The sequence below is a fragment of the Physeter macrocephalus genome, chromosome 9, assembly GCF_002837175.3.
Source record: "Physeter macrocephalus isolate SW-GA chromosome 9, ASM283717v5, whole genome shotgun sequence".
In the NCBI taxonomy this organism is placed as follows: domain Eukaryota; kingdom Metazoa; phylum Chordata; class Mammalia; order Artiodactyla; family Physeteridae; genus Physeter; species Physeter macrocephalus.
In genome coordinates, this window is record NC_041222.1 from 49936969 (window position 1) to 49959551 (window position 22583).

At 40.7% G+C, this 22583-nt stretch overlaps 1 protein-coding gene across 5 annotated transcripts in view; it reads left to right on the plus strand.

Moving 5' to 3' along the window:
• KDM4C (lysine demethylase 4C) overlaps positions 1-21550 on the plus strand; it is a 425934-nt gene extending 404384 nt beyond the window's left edge. For 4 of the 5 annotated variants that reach the window (XM_028493976.1, XM_028493977.1, XM_024126758.2 and 1 more), the window contains 3 exons: positions 4969-5088; positions 8354-8446; positions 20756-21550. In XM_028493976.1, coding sequence (XP_028349777.1) covers positions 4969-5088; positions 8354-8446; positions 20756-20932 — 390 coding nt within the window. In that variant the 3' untranslated portion in view covers positions 20933-21550. Of the gene's footprint in view, positions 1-4968; positions 5089-7038; positions 7069-8353; positions 8447-20755 lie in introns of those variants that run through there. The other variant, XM_028493978.1, reaches the window with a different exon arrangement.
• The last annotated feature ends 1033 nt before the right edge of the window (positions 21551-22583 follow it).

The following is a 22583-nucleotide window of genomic DNA, read 5'->3' on the forward strand; positions in this document are numbered from 1 at the left end:
ATATTTTCTCAGTCCTTTTCTTTTTCTCTTCTTTTTCTAGGACCCCGTATAATTCTAATGTTGGTGCGTTTAATGTTCTCTCAGAGGTCTCTGAGACTGTCCTCAATTCTTTTCATTCTTTTTTCTTTATTCTTCTCTTTGGTAGTCATTTCCACTATTTTATCTTCCACGTCACTTATCCGTTCTTCTGCCTTAGTTTTTCTGCTATTGATTCCTTCTAGAGAATTTTTAATTTCATTTATTGTGTTGTTCATCACTGTTTGCTCTTTTGTTCTTCTAGGTCCTTGTTAAACGTTTCTTGTATTTTGTCCATTCTATTTCCAAGATTTTGGATCATCTTTACTATCATTACTCTGAATTCTGTTTCAGGTAGATTGCTTATTTCCTCTTCATTTGTTTGGTCTGGTGGGTTTTTACCTTGCTCCTTCATCTGCTGTGTGTTACTCTGTCTTCTCATTTTGCTTAACTTACTGTGTTTGGGGTCTCCTTTTTGCAGACAGCAGGTTCGTACTTCCTGTTGTTTTTGGTGTCTGCCTCCAGTGGCTAACGTTGATTCAGTGGGTTGTGTAGGCTTCCTGGTGCCTGTATCCCAGTGGATGAGGCTGGATCTTGTCTTTCTGGTGGACAGGACCACGTCTGGTGGTATGTTTTGGGTGTCTGTGACCTTATTATGATTTAAGGCAGCCTCTCTGCTAATGGGTGGGGTTGTGTTCCTGTCTTGCTAGTTGTTTGGCGTAGGGTGTCCAGCACTGTAGCTTGCTGGTCATTGAGTGGAGCTGGGTCTTAGCGTTGAGATGGAGATCTCTGGGAAAGCTTTCACCATTTGATGTTATGTGGAGCCAGCAGGTCTCTGGTGGACCAGTGTCCTGAACTCAGCTCTCCCACCTCAGAGGCTCAGTCCTGACACCCGGTCGGAGCACCAAGACTCTGTCAGTCACATGGGTCAGAAGAAAAGGGAGAAAAGAAGAAAGAAAAAATAAAATAAAGTTATTAAAGTGAAAATTTTTTTTAATTATTAAAAATTTTTAAAAAATTGAAAAGTAATAAAATGAAAGAAAGAAGAGAGCAACCAAACCAAAAAAACAAATCCACCAATGATAACAAGGGCTAAAAAAGTGTACAAAAAAACCCAAACAAAAACCAAAGAAATGGACAGACAGAACCCTAGGAGAAATGGTAAAAGCAAAGCTATACAGACAAAATCACACAAAGTCCATCGCTTTAATTTTGGGATGATTCATTGTCTATTCAAGTATTCCACAGATGCTGGGTATATCAAGTTGATTGTGGAGATTTAATCTGCTGCTTCTGAGACTGCTGGGAGAAATTTCCCTTTCTCTTCTTTGTTCGCACAGCTCCTGGGGTTCAGCTTTGGATTTGACCCCGCCTCTGCCTGTAGGTCGCCTGAGGCATCTGTTCTTCGCCCAGACACAACGGGGTTAAATGAGCAGCTGATTAGGGGGCTGTGGGGAGGGAGGGGTACGGAATGCAGGGCGACCCTGCAGAGGAAGAGGCCGACGTGACACTGCAACAGCCTGAGGCATACCGTGTGTTCTCCCGGGGAGGTTGTCCCTGGATTTTGGGACCCTGGCAATGGCAGGCTGCACAGGCTCCTGGGAGGGAAGGTGTGGATAGTGACCTTTGCTTGCACACAGGCTTCTTGGTGGCTGCAGCAGCAGCAGCCTTAGTGTTTCATGCCTGTCTCTGGTGTCTGCGCTGAAAGCCATGGCTCGTGCCCGTTTCTGGAGCTTGTTTAGGCAGTGCACTGAATCCCCTCTCCTCGCGCACCCTGAAACAATGGTCTCTTGCCTCTTAGGCAGGTCCAGACTTTTTCCCTGACTCCCTCCCAGCTAGCTGTGGCACACTAACCCCCTTCAGGCTGTGTTCATGCATCCAACCCCAGTCCTCTTCCTGGGATCTCTATTTTTAGTTTTTTAAGGAACCTCCATACTGTTTTCCACAGTGGCTGTATCAATTTGCATTTCCACCAACAGTGTATGAGGGTTCCCTTTTCTCCACACCCTCTCCAGCATTGTTTATAGATTTTTTAATGATGGCCATTCTGACTGGTGTAAGGTGATACCTCATTGTAGTTTTGATTTGCCTTTCTCTAACAATTAGTGATGTTGAGCATCTTTTCATGTGTTTGTTGGCCATTTGTATGTCTTCTCTGGAGAAATGTCTATTTAGGTCTTCTGCCCATGTTTTGATTGGGTTGTTTGGTTTTTTGATATTGAGCTCCAAGAACTGTTTGTATGTTTTGAATATTAATCTTTTGTTGGTTGCTTCATTTGCAAATATTTTCTCCCATTCTGAGGGTTGTCTTTTTGTTTTGTTTATGGTTTCCTTTGCTGTGCAAAAGCTTTAAAGTTTCATTAGGTCCCATTTGTTTATTTTTGTTTTTATTTTCATTACTCTAGGAGGTGGATTCAAAAAGATTTTGCTACGATTTATGTCAAAGAGTGTTCTGCCTGTTTTCCTCTAAGAGTTTTATAGTATCCAGCCTTACATTTAGATCTTTAATACATCTTGAGTTTCTTTTTGTGTATGGTGTCAGGGAGTGTTCTAATTTCATTTGTTTACATGTAGCTGTTCAGTTTTCCCAGCCCCACTTATCGAAGAGACTGTCTTTTCTCCATTGTATATTCTTGCCTCCTTTGTCATAGACTAGGTGACCATAGGTGTGTGGCATTATCTCTGAACTTTCTATTCTGTTCCATTGTTTTATATTTCTGTTTTTGTGCCAGTACCATACTGTCTTGATTGCTGTAGCTTTGTAGTATAGTCTGAAGTCAGGGAGCCTGATTCCTCCAGCTCCATTTTTCTTTCTCAAGATTGCTTTTGCTATTTGTGGTCTTTTGTGTTTGCATACAAATTATAAAATTTTTTGTTGTAATTCTGTGAAAAATGCCATTGGAAATTTGATAGGGATTGTGTTGATTCTGTAGATTGCTTTGGCAGGGGAGGGATAAATTGGGAGACTGGAACTGACATATACACACTACTATATATAAAATATAGTAGTAGATAACTAATAAGAACCTATTCTATAGCACAGGGAACTCTACTCAATACTCAGTAATGGCCTATATGGGAAAAGAATCTTAAAAAGAGTGTGTATATGTATATGTGTAACTGATTCACTTTGTTGTACACCTGAAACTAACACAACATTGTAAATCAAGTATCCTCCAAGGAAAATTAAAAAAAAAAAAAAGAATGAATGAGGGAGTGGGAAAAAAAAGAAAAGCCAGGAGTATTACCTTAATGGAGCTTCCTCCACATGGAATAAAACTTTAGGAGAAGGAAGAAACTTACTCTTGTTCTCTCCTTGCCCCATCACCAAACCATCTGGGTTTTAGCTCAGAGTTATCCCTGAGCTGATGTAGCTTCCTATCCTAGGAGACAGCATCTATTTAGAAGCTACACCTTCCAGTCTTCTTAGTACCATGTACATCTTTGGAAGGGAAGGGAAATGAAAAGTGAGATGATAACTCCAGGGGCATATATAGAATACAATTCTTCATCCTACCCTTTCAATTCTGTGTAGCCTGAGATCAAATATTATGAAGGCCAAGAAGAAACTTATTTTCATTTGACTAAATTAGATGCAGACTGTCAACTCTGCAGAGCCTCTGAGCACACACTTTTTTTTCTTTGCCTGTAGCTTTAAATGGAGGCATAGTCTGCAGTGAGAAAGATGACCCTCTCAGGTATACTAAGAACCCAACAGTAAAAGGCCCACTCCTTTATGATGCAAAATTTCTGTTAATAATGGAAAGTAATACATGGTGGATTTCTAATCATAAGCAACTAAATATTTCCTGTGTGTGCCTCTCATTTAAACCACAGAACCTTGCCCAGTCTGTATTTAAAGCTTAACTGGTCAAGTGTGCATTTCAATCATCAGTCATATTGGCCTCATCAGTAAAATACCAGGATTAGCAAAACATGAATTGCTAAATGTGCAAAAAATTTATCAAAGTAGTCAAGTATTTAATTCCTTTGTATTCAAATTTTATTGTGTCATTCTCAATACATACAAACTTAAGTTTACAAAATGTATCTGTACCCCTCCCCCTCTAAAAAGCACCTTCCCAGGATGAGCTAGTGGGAAATTTGTTCTGAGTTGCTGCCCGAGGAGGAGGCAGTGCTGAGTGGAAGAAGTGAGGTGAGAAGACTGCTTGTGGCACCGCCAGGATCACCTGTGGAATGAGGTGGACTACTCAGTGGATGGGAGGTGCAGGCAGAGCCCGGCCTGTAGGGGAAGGTCCAGGGGTCTTCAGAAGAGGCCTGCTGAGCAGGACCCGGGCCTTACAGCCTCCCCTGCCGCACTCTGGAGGCTCCTGCATTTTTCCCTTGCTGCTTCATCCGGGCCTGCCAGCTCTGATGACCGTCTGCTTCTCTCCTGTCCCCAGGTCCACCTGGGTGTCCTCAGTTCTTTGTCTCTTACACCGCTTCACTTCTCCAGAGATCCTGACAACTGAAAGGAGCCTCCTCAGAGGCTCAGTTTCCTTGTCAGTAAAATGGGGGTAATTAATAGTGTCTGCCTACCTCATGGAACGTTTGTGAGGATCAGACGAGATGTATGTTAAAGCATTCTGTTAACTGCAAAATGCTGTATAAATGTCAGGCGTTATACATCATTAGCCAGTCTATTTCTCAGCTAAAGCAGTTTCTATGCACATTTTACTTACCCTCTGAACAATTCTTTGTCAAATAGCAAATGTAAATGCTGTTTTTTCCTTCTTGGAATATGGTGGTTCCTTTGTAACTTTATGATGTAGGCTGAATCTTTAAGTACTCCTTTGGCTTATAGCTCTTCCCCGAACACCCATGCAAGATCATAATCCATAAAACACAGAGGCAATAACTCCTTTTAATTGCCAGGAGTTCATCATTTGCTACGTTCTAAATGCAGTCACTTAGACATTTGCCTTGAAAAGCCTAACTCTATTTATTATGCAGAGCCGAGACTGTGTGAGGCTAGGCCCTCCTGCCGAGGGAGAAGTCGTTCAAGTCAAGTGGCCTGATGGCAAACTCTACGGGGCAAAATATCTCGGATCAAATGTTGCCCACATGTACCAGGTGAGTGCCGCCCTGGGTGTGATGCTTGCTGAGATGGACAGTAGAAACCAGAGGGCAGACAGTATAGCCAGTGTACTGCTGCCCAAGAAGCCACATGAATTTGGAACACCTCTTGTTTTATAAAAAAGACAAAAATTCGATGTTTGATGACCTAGATTTTAGACTTTTATTGCCAAGTTCGATACTGGGAAACTCTAGTAACATTTGATGAATGGGTTAATTGTAAGGAATATAGTTAGGTCAAAAAGATAACCAACTGGATGGTGGGCTGCTTTCTTGTGTTTCTGTTATACGGGGAGAGACTAATTGTCTGGATTATCTAACTAACTGTAAGCCAAATCAGTGATGGCTGTTCATCATCCAGCAGCCCCTGAATGGGTGGCTTTTCCCTGAGAGACATCATCGGGTGTTTCAGCAAACCTAAACCAATGGTGCATCGGCACAGATGTGGCCATCTGTGCACCCGAGCGTAAAGGACTGCTTATTTAATGAAAAGTGCAGTTATCATTTTGGCATTCTGTTCACTGAACAACTCTACATATTATTAAAGAATATATATACAATTTAAAAATGAATTGTATCCCTATTAGAAATGAGGATGAGTTAAGCTCTAATAAGGAAAACAACATGGATGGCGCATGTGCATTTATATTCCTTCAGAAAGACTTTAAAAAGGAACAAATTTATTAGAACCAATAAATTATAGTACTTTTAGTAACACGATGGCAGAAATCAACATTCTAAAGCTAAGCAGTAGTGTAAAAACAGGAAGATTGAAGTAAAAGGAGAAAAAGCAAGAAGGTTCAGGCCTGTGAAAAACAGCTTGAGAATGATAAGACCTCCAGTTTCCTCAGAGAAATTGTTCACTGTTCAAAGACTGATAAAGGGCTAGGGCTTAAATGGAAGAGTACATTAAAAGACACTGCACTAAAAACTGGAGCACAATGTAATTAAAAGTGTTCAAAGAAGTTTGGAAAACTTAGGGGAGAACATTTTTTAAGGTGTAGGATGGGGAGGGGAGGATGTACATATCCTGTGTGTGTGAGAGAGAGAGAGAGAGAGAGAGAGAAGGCTATTTCCCCTTTGTATTGGTGACAAAGTGTTAAGTTTCAGATTCAGGTCATTTACAGCAGGGTAAGTGCTGCAGCATTTTTGTATCAGAATGTCCAAAATTAGGCAAAAAATCACAAGACAGGCTGGTAATAGTGGAGACTCCTAGAAAAAGAAGCATTTACTACATCATTCAAAAGAAAATAATTACATTTAATTAAACAATAAATGCAAAAGTGAAGCATCTTACATGTAGCAAAGCTATTAGCTACATGAAAAGTATCATAATGAAGACATGTTGAAATTCAGGCTAATTAGTAATCAGTGTGCTAACTTCAGTTGAATTTATGATGGCCTATCAACGTAGAACTGTGAGCATATTTACAGACTCAATGAAAAAGTTAAGACTAATATTAAAATTATCGCTCAAGGAAGTAGTTTAAAATTCCTCATTAAACCAACTGGCCTTTTGAGATCATTTTGTGTTTTGTGCCTATTTATTCAGCCTCACCATTGAATAAGCAAAGATATTTATAAAAATGGAACTAAATACCTACTGCACAGTGCTAAGTATCCTAAGTATATGCATTTTGGGGGCCCTCACAGTAGCCCTGTAAGATAGATGTTTTTGACTCCTACTTTACAAAGGAGGGAAAAAAGGCTCAGTGAATTTGATGATTTGTTCAAGAGCACACAGCTGGTAAAGGGAAGGGCCAGAATTTACTCTTGGCTCTGTCCCAACTCGGGTGAACAACTATCCCAACTTGCGAGGGACTATCCTTGATTTTAGCACTGCAAGGCTTGCATCCTGGGTGACCCCTTCAGTCCTGGACAAACTGGGATAGTTGGTCACCATACCATACTCCCTCTTAGTTTTAAAACTGCCTTTTTCTCTTTTAGAATTTTCAAATGATCTAAAACAGAAGAAAGGTAGGCACAGGTAGTTCTAGCTATGCTATCAAACTGTATAAATTGCATGACACCTTGGCCTAATTAAATATTACAGAAACCATTTTGCTGAAACAAGGCCAGGAAGAAAAGCCTTCCCAATCTCAGCATTCTGGGAAGTAGCAGGGAGAGGTCTCCTGTGACTGAGACCTAATTCTGCCCCTTGTTTGAGCTTAGTCAAATGTGAGCAGTACATGGATAATAAATACGAAGTTTAATTATATATTTTATCTTAAGTATTTTTTAAACTTGAGCAGATTTTTTAAATTAACATAAATAGCACAGCTACATGGTTTAACTTATCTTTTAACTAGAATTGCAAGCATATACTTCTTTCTTAAAAGTAAAGAATTCAGACAGACAAGTTAGGGATTTCAAAAATACCATAAGTGGTCAGAGTTAGAACATATTAGATATTCTACCCTGATTGCATCCCTTTTGTTGTTTTCTTCTGGAAGAGTTCATGTGAGATTCAGCCTAAACCAAGATCACTTTGAGTAGGGCCTTTGATAAATTTCCCCCAGATGCTCTATGCTTGTTATTCAGTGTCACTTTTTCTCTAACAAAATATCCTAAAATTTTGAAAAAAATGGCTAATGAAATTACTTGCTGCCATTTGATTAGCTTGAAAACAAAGTTTTAAACATTTTCATTTAGATGATAATGTATTTTCAGAAATTGAGGTGGCTGACATGTGAGGTTAAGGAGAACCTGAGATCTTCCTGGCCATTTGTTTGAATTTAACAAAAGTGAGTTTTGAAAGTTAAAGCTCCGTAAGAACTTGAGAAATTATTTTATCTGGGAGGATTATTATACAAGAGTAAATATATCATTACTTCTTTCTCAGAGAGAAACAGTCCTCCCTCTTATGTTGTCAGAACCTCTTAAAGAAACAATCAGTACTTACAGGCCCCACCCATCTTAATGCTAAATTGGCCACAATCTCATGTTCTGAGAAATCATTTGAGGAGCAGTTACTTTTCTTTGTTTTTGCTTTGTTTTAGCAAAAACTTTTTGCTAAAGTTTTCATATCACATATTGCAGAACACTCATTTTCAAGAATTTTGGCCTGTTTGAAAACATACTTTGTTCTTAGTTTGGTAGGGGAAAGAGCTTTTCTTCCTTCCTTGGCTGTTGGCTAGTTCTCTTGTTTGTTCTGCTTGAATCCTTTTTTCTTTTTCATGTAGCTAACTGGAACCCTGAAGAAAATGGTGCATGCTTGCTTCTTTTTTAAATAGATCATGCTCGATGTCTTATTTTTCATTAGGTTGAATTTGAAGATGGATCCCAGATAGCAATGAAGAGAGAGGACATCTACACTTTAGATGAAGAGTTACCCAAGAGAGTGAAAGCTCGTTTTGTAAGTGCTGGATAATCCCTCTGAGGGATCTGCCATGTGAATCCCTCCTCCTCTCTCACTGTTTCCCAAGCCCAGCAGGAAACATACTTAGGCTTTTGGATTGATTTTGAAGAAAGCCAATGCAACTTTTCCCGTATTGAAATCTGTTTAATCCAAAGCTCAAATTTGGCCAGAAACAGGGAAACTGGTGCAAGTCCTCATCTTTCTTTCTAATGAGGTCAAATAATGCTTCTTTGTGTTAACATCTATTGGCATACAGAAAGTTATTGAATATGTGTCCTATGCAAGCTAACTGGGAACACATAAAGATACCATCAAGACATTTACAATCTTGTTAGTGGAAGCAACGTGAAAAGAAAGCTTTCAGTAGGAGATTAAAGGGGACTCAGCATAGCGAACATCTAGTTTCCTATAGCCTTATCATATACAGTTCACCCTTTAACAATGCTGGGGGTTGGAGTGCTGACCCTCCACACAGTCATATACAACTTATATAGTCAGACGCTTCCTGCCCACAGTTTCACATCTATGGATTCAATCACTCTCAGATCGTGTAGTACCATAATGTTTATGATTGAAAAAATTCCGTGTATTAAGTGGACCCATATATAGTTCAAACCCATGTTGTTCAAGGTCAACTGTATTAACTTCTCTCTCGGAAGCTCGTTAATGTTTGTGTCAATTTATAATTAAACTCTCACTTTTATAACAAAAGGAATAAACAAAGCCCAAATACTAGTTGTGGGAATTCTAAAGCAGTTTTTTTTTTACAAAAGAAAACCTTATTAGTTTCAAGCCCTGTACACACCATTAAAAGACAAATAAACATGGACAAATAATCAAAACTGAAGTTGTTAAAAAATATAATTCACAATAACTTAGTTTTCATTATTGTATCATAAAATATTTACTGGACCCTGAAATGAAGTCAGTTTTACTCATTTAGAATTGCATCTAGTGCATCTGTGAAATGATAAGTCCTAAACTAGGAAATTTGAATGAGGGGATTTTTCTGACTAAAATGAAAATTTTTTTCTGAATAAATGACATCCTTAGTTTTCATTGCATGCTAATGATATACGTTTGTGCAGTGATAGAGCTACTCTAGATTACTTTGGAAGAACATGGGTTTCCTTAAATGTTCAGTTGTATATTCAGCTCCTCTCCTGTCAGGTGGGATCCTGAGAACAGGGTAAGTGCATCAGGTTGTAAACTGACTTTTCCTTCTCAGCTGCATCCTTGAGGGCAAGGTCCTTCAAAGTGGAACAGTCAAGAGAAGAGTGATAGTAACAGCACTGCTGCCCACCCAGTGAAGAAATGTGGCATGTAGGGGACCCACACACCTGAAAACAGATTAACCCCCAGTAATAAACAGCAGGGAAAGGGAAAAGAAAATATTCCTATAGTAAAGACATCTGTTAAACCTTAACAAAGACCTAAAAACCTGGATAATTTGTCAGTGTTCTAGGTCTTGAAATCTCTTGAGAAAAACTTTCCTTTTCAAGATGCTGGAGGTGACTGCCTCTCATCCTGTTTCTCCTATCTTCCATGGATTCTCTGTCCCCTCCCATTCCCTTCCCCCTTTTTTAAAAAAAATTTCCTAAAGATTTAGAGGTTGGAATGGATCAGGTAGCCCTCTGGAAGTCTCTGAGGTCTTTGATTTTCTAATCCATGTATGGTTAAACATCCTACCAGCTGGGTCTTATAGATTTCAAATACCATTTCTTAATCACATTAAAAGAAAGCTTTTTGCTTTCTGCTCTGATCACAATCTCTTTGTTCCGTAGTAGATTTGGCTCCAATATCAGTATGCTTTCCCATGTAGCTTTACTTGAGCACGAATTTTCTAAGGTCCATTTCTCAGAACAGTCACACCAAATTGAACTGCTTTTTAAAAATTCTCATAGAAAATTTTTAAATTAAAAAATATATAGGGCTTCCCTGGTGGCACAGTGGTTGAGAATCTGCCGGCCAGTGCAGGGGACACGGGTTCGAGCCCTGGTCTGGGAAGATCCCACATGCCGCGGAGCAACTAGGCCCGTGAGCCACAACTACTAAGCCTGCGTGTCTGGAGCCTGTGCCCCGCAACAAGAGAGGCCGAGATAGTCAGAGGCCCACGCACTGTGATGAAGAGTGGCCCCCACTTGCTGCAACTAGAGAAAGCCCTCGCATAGAAATGAAGACCCAACACAGCCAAAAATATAAATAAATAAATAAATAAATAATTTTTAAAAAATATATATAAATCACATAGATACTCTGAATCTAACCTATTATGTTATGTTGAGCCTAGTAGAAATTTCTTCAGAGACAAAATCCAGTTTGCTCACAGTCCCTAAATCCAGTTTGCCACCTTTCTTTTTACTGAATCAGACTTACGTGCTTCTGTTGTAGAAAACCAGCTTTTTCTTAAGGTTTGTATATAACCCTCTGGCCCTTGGCTAGTCTGTCCGTGACTGCTATTTTTTTTTCCAGTTGGCGAAACAAATCTAATTGGAAAACTTATTGATGGAAGATACTTTATAATTAGAGAAATCTTTTGGTTTTTTTTAAGGCGGGGTGGGTTGCAGCCCCCACTGGGAGGCCTTCATGTTTTAATGACTTCTGCTCACCCAGACATACGCTGACTTGGGGAGAAATTTTTCTAAAGTGTCAGCAGTCCGCCTCAGTGACTGTGCTGGGTTCCTTCCCACTAACTTCAGAAACAGCCCCATTACCTTTTATGGTCTCACAGAATAACCATAGCAATGGTGTATAATTAACTGGTGCTGCTGGTAAACTGGTTTTATTATTGTATTTGAGAGGCTTACTTTTGCTGTCCTCACACAGTGGCAACACTTTCATAGATGTTTTATTTTCTCCTTTAACTTTAGCACTTATAAAAGGGAAAGATTACTCAGAGGAAGTGCTTTGCCAAGAATGAATGAACCAAAACTGTTTTATCCTAACGGCAGAGGGTGCCCAGCCCATCCACAATCTCTTACTTTTCTTCCTGAGTGAAGCTAGGAGCATCTGGGGGAATCCACGGAGGGAGCCTATCACCCTGGATGACCATCTCACGAGCTAGCAGGGAACATGCCCAGCTTTGCACTTGGGTCCATTTTTAGTTTTCAAGCTTCTTTGTAATTGTTCCATTGTTTCTCTCTTCTTCATGATTGACCATGTGCTTTCAAGCCTTAAATGCTGGACCCTGCCTGTGTCACTACCAGGGGAGGGGGCCTCCGTGACACAGTTGGTGTCATCTCAGTAAAAACCAGTTGGGAACACGTTCGAGAGGCAAAATAGGAAACTAGGAAGGAAGAATAGTACTTTAAAGTAAGCTTTACCTGGAGGGAGGAATCAAAATGGTGGAGGAATAGGACTTAGAGCTCACCTCCTCCCACAAATATATCAAAAACACATCTACAAGTGGAACAATTCACACAGAACATCTACTGAACACTGGCAGGAAACCTCAGATTTCTGAAAAGGCAGAAAAACCTCCACGTAAACCAGGTAGGACAAAAGAAAAAAAAAAAAGAGGAAATGAGATGGGACCTGTGCCCCAGGGAGGGAGCTATGAAGGAGGAAAGGTTCCCTCGCCCTGGGAAGTCCCCTCACTGGTGGGGAGATCAGCCTGGATGGAGGTGGAGCTTTAGAGCCTCAGAGGAGAGCTCAGCAACCAGTTTGAGGAAGGCAAAACAGAGAGTGACCTACACAGCTGGTTGGTAGTGCTGCCCTGAACTCCCCAGCCTGAGATGCTCATCTGCCAGAGCAGGCAGGGGCTGGGTGCTAAAGCTTGGGCTTTGGAGGTCAGACTCAGGGAGAGGACCAGCGCTGGCTCCATGGAGACAGCCTGAAGAGGCTGGAGTGTGGCAACTGAGGATGCACTCAGAAGAAGCCTGGGTCTGCCAGAGAGGCAAGGCACCGTTGTAGGGGGATGCAGAGGAGAGGGGCAGGACTTGCCATAGGAGCTTCTTTCCCTGTGTGCACTCTCAGGCAACAGGACACCACCTACATGGGTTCTGGGGGCAGACATGAGCCACCGCTGTCATCGTGAGCTCCAGAGGTGGGCATGGGCTGCTGCCGCTACTAAGAGACCCATGAGCAGGTGCCAGTTGCTGGCCCTGCCATCTTGCGGGCGCGCAGGCCACTGCTGGGAGACCCACAAATGGGCGCTGATCACTGCCCCAGGGTACCAGGAGTGATCACGGGTCACCACACCTGCCCACCCCATATCAAGGGGATAACAGCCGGCACACAATGAGGAAAGAGCAGCAAGTATCCAAACTAAAAGCAGCCCCTCGATTCCGACAACATGGCAGAGTAGAAGGACTGCAGCTCACTTCCTCTCATGAAAACACCAAAATCACAGTTAACTGGTGAACAACCATCGACAAAAAAGACTGGAACCTACCAAAAAAGATATTTTACATCCAAAGACAAAGAAGAAGCCACAATGAGATGGAGTGAGAGTTCTGAGCCTCACGTCATGCTCCCCAGCCTGAAGGTCTGGCATTGGGAGGAGGAGCCCCCAGAGCATTGAGCTTTGAAGGCCAGTGGGGCTTGAGTGCAGAAGTTCTGCAAGACAGGGGGAAACAGAGATTTCACTCTTAGAGCGCACACACAATGTGCACTGGAACGCAGCACAAAGCAGTGACTCCACAGGATCCTGGGCTAGACCTACCTGGGTAGGTCCTGGGTCTTGGAGGGTCTCCTGGAGAGGAGGGTGTTAGCTGTGGCTCACTGTGGGGGCAAGGACTCTGGTGGCAGAGGCCCCAGGAAATACTGATCAGTGTGGGTTCTCTTGGAGGTTGCATTTTTGGCACTGAGACCTGGCCCCACCCAATAGTCTGCAGGCTCCAGTTCTGGGATGCCTCAGGCCAAACAACCAGCGACTGGGGAACACAGCCCCACCCATCAGCAAACAGGCTGCCTAAACTTGTACAGACCTCACAGCCACCTGTAAACACACCCCTTGACATGGCCCTGCCCACCAGAGGGACAAGACCCAGCTACATCCACCAGTCCCTCCCACCAGGAATCCTGCACAAGCCCCTGGACCAAGCTCACCCACCAGGAGACAGACACAAGAAGGAAGAGGAACTATGATCATGCAGCCTGCAGAAAGGAGACCACAAACACAGAAAGTTAGACTAAATGAGACAGTTGAGAAATGTGTTCCAGAAGAAGGAACAAGATAAAAACCCAGAAGAGCAACTAAGTAAAGTGGAGACAGGCAAATCTACATGAAAAAGAATACAGAGTAATGATAGTAAAGATGATCCAAGATGTTGGAATTGGAAAAAGAATGAAGGGCACAGACTGAGAAGATACAAGAAATATTTAACAAAGACCTAGAAGATTTAAAGAACAGAGATGAACAATACAATAACCAAAGTGAAAAATACACTAGAAGGAAACAATAGCAGAATAAATGAGGCAGAAGAACTAATAAGTGAGCTGGAAGAAAGAGTAGTGGAAATCACTGCGGCAGAACAGAATAAAGAAAAAAACAATGAAAAGAAAGGAGGACAGTCTCAGAAACCTCTGGGACATTAAATGCACCAACATTCGCATTATAGGGGTCGCAGAAGGAGAAGAGAGAAAGGAGTTGATAAAATATTTGAAGAGATAATAGCTGAAAACTTCCCTAATATGAGAAAAGAAACAGTCACCCAAGTCCAAGGAAATGCAGACTCCCATACAGGGTAAACCCAAGGAGGAACACACCAAGACATATATTAATCAAACTGACAAAAATTAAAGACAAAGAGAAAATGTTAAAAGAAACAAGAGAAAAACAACAAATAAAATACAAGGGAATCCCATAAGGTTATCAGTTGATTTCTCAGCAGAAACTCTGCAGGCCAGAAGGGAGTGGCATGATATATTTAAAGTGATGAAAGGAAAAAACCTACAACCAAGAATACTCTGCCCAGCAAAGCTCTCATTCAGATTCAATGGAGAAATCAAAAGCTTTATAGATAAGCAAAAGCTAAGAGAATTCAGCACCACAACCAGCTTTACAATAAATGCTAAAGGAACTTCTCTAGGCAGAAAAGAAAAGACCACAACTAGAAACAAGAACATTACGAATGGGAAAGCTCACTGGTAAAGGCAAACATACAATAAAGGTAGGAAATCATCCACACACACACAAATATGATATCAAAACCAGCAATCATGAGCAGAGGATAGTACAAATGCAGGATATTGGAAATGCATTTGAAATTAAGAGACCAGCAACTTAAAACAGTCTTGTATATATATAGACTGCTATATCAAAACCTCACGTGATCTGCAAACCAAAACTCTATGATAGATACACACACAAAAAAGAAAAAAGCAATCCAAACACAACACTAAAGATAATCAAATCACATAAGAAGGGAACAAAAGAGGAAGGGAAGAAAAAAGACTTACAAAAACAAATCCCAAGCAATTACAAAATGGCAATAAGAACATACATACTGATAATTACCTTAAATGTAAATGAATTAAATGCTCCAACCAAACGACACAGACTGGCTGAATGGATACAAAAACAAGAACTGCATATATGCTGTCTATAAGAGCCCACTTCAGATCTAGGGACACATACAGACTGAAAGTGAGGGGATGGAAAAAGATACTCCATGCAAATGGAAATTAAAAGAAACCCGGAGTAGCAATACTCATATCAGACGAAATAAACTTTAAAATAAAGACTGTTACGAGAGACAAAGAAGGACACTACATAATGATCAAGGGATCAGTCCAAAAAGAAGATATAACATTGTAAATATATATGCACTCAACATAGGAGCACGTCAATATATAAGGCAAATGCTAAGAGCCATAAAAGGGGAAATCGACAGTAACACAATAATAGTGGGAGACTTTAACACCCCACTTACATCAATGGACAGGTTATCCGGACAAAAAATCAATAAGGAAACACAGGCCTTAAATGACACATTAGACCATATGGACTTAATTGATATTTATAGGACATTGCACCTGAAAGCAGCAGAATACACTTTCTTCTCAAGTGCACATAGAACATTCTCCAGGATAGATCACATGCTGGGTCACAAAGCAAGCCTCAGTAAATTTAAGAAAACTGAAATCATATCAAGCCTCTTTTCTGACCACAAGACTATGAGATTAGAAATCAATCACATGAAAAAGACTGAAAAAAACGCAAACACGTGGAGCCTAAACAATGTTACTAAACAACCAGTGGATCACTGAAGAAATCAAAGAGGAAATCAAAAAATACGTAGAGACATATGATAACAAAGATGACAATCCAAAGCCTATGGGACACAGCAAAAGCAGTTCTAAGAGAGACGTTCATAGCAATACAGTCTTACCTCAGGAAACAAGAAAAATCTCAAACCTAACAACAACCTAACCTTACATCTAAAGCACCTAGAGAAAGAAGGACAAACAAAACCCAAAGTTAGTAGAAGGAAAGAAATCATAAAGATCAGAGCAGAAATAAATGAGATAGAGATGAAGAAAACAACAACAAAAATCAATGAAACTAAAAGCTGGTTCTTTGAGATGGTAAACAAAATTGATAAACCTTTAGCCAGACTCATCAAGAAAAAAAGGGAGAGGGCTCAAATCAATAAAATCAGAAATGAAAAAGGAGAAGTTACAACTGACACCACAGAAATACAAAGGATCATAAGAGACTACTACGAACAACTATATGCCAATAAAATGGACAACCTATAAGAAATGGACAAATTTTTAGAAAGGTACAACTTCCAAGACTGAACCAGGAAAAAATAAAAATATGAACAGACCAATCACTGAAATTGAAACTGTGATTTTAAGACTTTTAACAAACAAAAGTCCAGGACCAGATGGTTTCACAGACGAATTCTATCAAACATTTAGAGAAGAGTTAACACCTATCCTCCGAAACCATTCCAAAAAAATTGCAGAGGAAGGAAAACTCCCAATCTCATTCTGTGAGGTCACCATCACCCTGATACCAAAACCAAAGATACTGCAAAAAAAGAAAATTACAGGCCAATATCACTGATGAACACAGATGCAAAAATCCTGAACAAAATACTAGCCAACCGAATCCAAGATCAAGTGGAATTTATTCCAGTGATGCAAGGATTATTCAATATTCGCAAATCAATCAGTGTGATACACCACATCAACAAACTGAAGAATAAAAACCATAGGATCATCTCAATAGATAAAGAAAAAGCTTTCAGCAAAATTCAACATCCATTTATGATAAAAAATCTCCATAAAGTGGGCACAGAGGGAACCTACCTCAACATAATAAAGGCCATATATGACAAACCCACAGCTAGCATCATTCTCAACAGTGAAAAGCTGAAAGCATGTCCTCTAAGATCAGGAACAAGACAAGGATATCCACTCTCACCACTTTTATTCAGCATAGTTTTGGAAGTCCTAGCAGGGCCATCAGAGAAGAAAAAGGAATCCAGATTGGAAAAGAAGTAAAACTGTCACAGTTTGCAGATGACATGATACTATACATAGAGACTCCTAAAGATGCTGCCAAAAAACTACTAGAGCTCATCAATGAATTTGGTAGAGTTGCAGAATACAAAATTAATACACAGAAATCTCTTGCATTCCTATACACTAACAACAAAAGATCTGAAAGAGAAATTACAGAAACAATCCCATTTGCCATCACATCAAAAAAGAATAAAATACCTAGGAATAAACCTACCTAAGAAGGCAAAAGACATGTACTCTGAAAACTATTAGGATGTTGATGAAAGAAATTGAAGATGACACAAACAGATGGAAAGATATATTGATACCATGTTCCTGGATTGGAAGAATCAATATTGTCAAAATGACTATACTACCCAAAGCAATCTACAGATTCAACGCAATCCCTGTGAAATTACCAAGGGGATTTTTCACAAAATTAGAATGAAAATTTTTACAATTTGTATGGAAATACAAAAGACCCCAAATAGCCAAAGCAATCCTGAGGAAGAGAAATGGAGCTGGTGGAATCAGGCTCCCTGACTTCAGACTATACTACAAAGCTACAGTAATCAAGAGACTACAAAGCTACAGTCATCAAAAGAGTATGGTACTGGCACAAAAACAGAAACATAGATCAATGGAACAGGATAGAAAGTCCACAGATAAACCCACACACCTATGGTCACCTAGTCTGTGACAAAGGTGGCAAGAATATACAATGGAGGAAAGACAGTCTCTTCAGTAAGTGGTGCTGGAAAATTGGACAGCTACGTGTAAAAGAATGAAATTAGAATATTTTCTAACACCATACACAAAAATAAACTCAAAATGGATTAAAGATCTAAATGTAAGGCCAGATACTATAAAACTCTTAGAGGAAAACATAAAGAGAACACTCTTTGACACAAATCGCACCAAGATCTTTTTTAATCCACCTCCTAGAGTAATGACAATAAAAACAAAGTAAACAAACGGGACCTAATTAAACTTAAAAGTTTGCACAGCAAATGAAATCATAAAAAAAAAATGAAAAGACAGCCCACAGAATGGGCGAAAATATTTGCAAACGAATCAACAGACAAAGGATGAATCTCCAAAATATATAAACAGCTCATGCAGCTCAATATTAAAAAATACAAACAACCCAATCAAAAAATGGGCAGAAGACCTAAATAGACGTTTCTCCAGAGAAGACATACGGATGGCCAAGAGGCACATGAAAAGCTGCTGAACATCACTAATTATTAGAGAAATGCAAATCAAAATACCATGAGGTATCACCTCACACCAGTTAGAATGGCCATCATTAAAAAGTCTACAAACAACAAATGCTGGAGAGGGTGTAGACATTTCTCCAAAGAAGACATACAGATGGCCAAGAAGCACATGAAAAGCTGCTGAACATCACTAATTATTAGAGAAATGCAAATCAAAATACCATGAGGTATCACCTCACACCAGTTAGAATGGCCATCATTAAAAAGTCTACAAACAACAAATGCTGGAGAGGGTGTGGAGAAAAGGGAACCCTCTTGCACTGTTAGTGGGAATGTAAATTGATACAGCCACTATGGAATACAGTATGGAGGATCTTTAAAAACTAAAAATAGAACTACCATATGATCCAGCAATCCCACTCCTTGGCACATATCTGGAGAAAACCATAATTCAAAAAGATACATGCACCCAAATGTTCATTGCATCACTATTTACAATAGCCAAGACATGGAAGCAACCTAAATGTCCTTCGACAGAGGAATGGATAAGGAAGATGTGGTGTATACACACACACACACACACACAATGGAATGTTACTCAGCCATAAGAAGAATGAAATAATGCCATTAGCAGCAACATGGATGGACCTAGAGATTATCGTACTAAGTGAACTAAGTCAGAAGACAGATATCATATGATATCACTTATATGTGGAATCTAAAAAAAAATTGTGCAAGTGAACTTACTCACAAAACAAACAGACTCACAGACTTTGAGAACAAAAGTATGGTTACCAAAGGGGAAATGGGGGCGGGAGGATAAATTAGGAGTTTGGGATTAACATATACACATTACTATATATAAAATAGATAACAAGGACCTACTGTGTATAGCACAGGAAACTCTACTCAATATTCTGTAATAACCTATATAGGAAAACTATCTGAAAAAGAATGAATATATGTATATGTATAACTGAATCACTTAGCTGTATGCATGAAACTAACACAGCATTGTAAATCAGCTACACTCCAATATAAAATAAAAGTTAAATTTAAAAAAAAGTGAGCTTTACCTGAGCATAACAGAAAAAGCCCACATTCTTTTGCCTAGCTATCACTTAATGAGCAGTGACTGTGTCAGGGCACCTTCCATGCTGTTGGGAACATGTATAAAATTCAGTTCCTAGTCTCTAATATCCTCACCGTGAAGGGGTTCAAGGCACCCCCTATGGGGAGACACTTACCTACGCCTTATCTCTGCCACTGCCCTCATTCTACTGCATTGACATGTAGAGTGTTACAGGAACCCAAAAGAAGGAACCTCATGTTTGTCCGTGACATAGAGGATAGAATATTTTCTATGCAAAGGAAACAGTACATCTAAAGATGGAGGGGCATGAACGAGTAAGGTGTGGCCGAGAATTGCAAATAATTCAGTCTAATCCAAGCAAGGGGTAGGATTATGCCTGATTATGTATGTCCAGCCTAGGAAACGTAGACGTCATCTTGAATGCAGTAGGGCTATTGAAAGACTATTAGCAAGGATGTCATATAATCAGAGATTTTAGAGAGCTTTCTTCTAGTGGTTCTGTGAAAAACAGACTGGGGTGCAGCATTTGTTACAGTGGTTTATGAGAGGAAGTGTGAGGACCATGGGGTCAGTAGGGTTAAAGAAGAAAGGATGGAGGGCTTCAAGGTACATGTAGGAGGGGTCCTGGACAGGGAAGGGACAAGGGGAAGTTTATGATAACTTTCAGGTTTCCGATCAGTGTAGCTAGAATTGATGGGGATGGTGCTGCCGTTCATTGAATACAGGAAGGACAGAGATGGAGAAGGAAGACTTTGAGTTCACTTTAGGTTGGCTTCGTTCAAAGTGCCTCCAGTATAAACACTTTGAGATGCCTGCTGGGTTGTTGGACATGTTTGCAGGCCTGAGCACAGGTGGAGGTCTGAACTGGGGCGAGAGATGTGAGCATCTTTGCGGTTGATGTTGAAACTGAAGTTGTGAGTGTGGGCAGGCAGGCCCAGGGAGAATATGTGGCAAGGAAAAGGCCACACGCAAAGCCTCAGGGGCATCAGAGTTGAGCAAATAGTTAAGAAAGGGGAGCCGCTGAGACATCCACCGTGAGCAGCCAGAGGAGGAGGAGGAGAGGCAGGAGGAGGGCTTACAAAATGACAGAGAGCTTCATGCAAGAGTTAGGTGATGGAGTAGTCACAAATTTAGGGGAGAGAAGTGTCCTAGGAACTAGGACTCGAGCAAGGACAGTTTCAGGGAAGTGGTGGGGACAGAGGCCCAGAGGTAAATAGGAATAGGGGTGAATTAGAGATGACTGTGGACAAATTTGTCATATACCTGGTTGGGCAGGAGCCAGAGGGGGCATGAAGAGTGAGGGAGATTTAAATGAGAAGACTTTAGTCCTGCTCGTGTTGGGGAAAGTCCATGGGGGTTGGAGATCCTGAAGAAAACTGAGCTAAATGGAAGCAGGTGGGGAGGCTCCAAGGCCCCTGCGTGGGGCATTCTCCCTGGGCCTCAGCACCTTCCCCACTGCTGACTGAGTCAGATCTTTGTCCGTTCTTATGATGTCAAGTGCCTGCCCTTCTGCAGTGTAACACTGGCTGTTCTTAGTCCACAGCCTCTGATATGCGATTTGAAGACACATTTTATGGAACGGACATAATCCAAGGGGAGAAAAAGAGACAGAGAGTACTGAGCTCCAGGTTTAAGAACGAGTATGTGGATGACCCTGTCTACCGCACGTTTTTGAAGAGCTCTTTCCAGAAGAAGTGTCAGAAGAGGCAATAGTCTACCTACACTGCTGCAGGCAACAGAATGACTTGCGCCAGAAGAGGAACAATGAAGGGACAGCCTGGGGCTGTGCCATGTGTTTTGCTGGGGTAGGTGACGGGCTGTGTCTCTGACAGTGGAAAATTAGGCTTCCCAGGGTTTGGTCACCAAAACCACAAAATACGCATTATTACTTGTATACCACAATCTGAAGTTGTCTCCTAGTCTTGCATTTACTTCTGAGCAGTTGTCTCCTATGATCCCAAAGAATTTTTCTAAGTAGAAGGGAATAATAGTGAATCACCCATCGAAAAAAGCCACTGCCAGAGGAGGTGGATCCCCACGTGTGGCTTACTTAGTCCCTATTCGGGAACCACATGGAGACTTCTCTCCTCAACCCTAGCAGGTGGGAGCCTCGATTCCCAGGTGGGAGGGTGATAATTTATATATTTTCCACAGTCAGGGAAGGACTCTCACTTATTTGTTTTAAATGGCAGTTTTTATAAAACATTTTTAAAACACAAATGGCATGTATGGTAATGAGATTTACCCATATGCTATCTGCATTTCCCTTGTACAGAAATTTTACATTTTTTTATATCCGTTTTACTTTTGATTGTGTCTGATGAGAACTGAGTTGTTGGCCTTTGTGAAGTTTTTGGCTCTTGAGAAAGAATTCTTATGAATTGTATGGGAATTTTATATATTTAAAGAGGGAGATCTGGGGCTGTTATTTTTAAATACTTTTTTTCCATAATACATATTCTGAGTAGATATTTATAAAATATATGTTTCTTTCATTATGTGTTTGTAAGATTAGAGTTTAAAATAAATATGCTTTGATGCATAGTTTTGAAGTAATATGATTTTTCCTTTTTGAAACAGCTTGGAAATGTACTAGTGTTTAAAAATAAAGATTTCCATTTTCTCCAATCCTGTCTTCTAACTTGCTTATCTGTCTAGGTTTAAACCTATAGAAAACAAGTTTTTTTCGGCAGCTGGCTTTGTGGACATTCTGGGGCCCAGGTTTGTCAGAACTTCTTCTCTCACTGTTTATATAACTGTGGACACACTGTGAGAGACTTATGGCTATACCACTGGGGACAAGGCTCCTCCACCTGCCCACAGTGCCTGATGAAGTGTTTCCTCAGCTCCATCTTTAGGCCTGGAAGAAAGCTGAACGTCTGGAGTCTGGAGCTCTTTTCATTCCAGGTTTCTTGGTCCTCAGCTTCATTAGAAGGGGCTGTATGGATCCTCCAGTCCCTCCCATCACTTTATAGATGAGCAGTGGAGGAGAGGAAGGAAGAGGGCTTGCCCAACGTCACACAGTAATGCTTCAGTTAACTATGGCCACAGTTATGCTGCGTAACAAACAACTGCAAAATCTGTGTCCTGTGATGAGAAGCACTTCTTCTGCTCATGAGTCTGCAGGTTGGCTGATCTAGGCTGGGCTTGGCTAGGCAGCTGTGCTGACCTCGGCCTGGGCCAGCTCACACATCTGCTCCATGTGTCCCCATCAGCCCACTGGACTCAGTGGGCTAGCCCAGGTATGTTCTCAGGTCACTGGCAGAGGCAGAGAGGCCAGCCAAGTAAGCACATTTTAGATCTGTCTGTGATGTTGGTTAACATCCTGTGGACCAAAGCCCAGAGCTAGGCATTAGAGGGCATT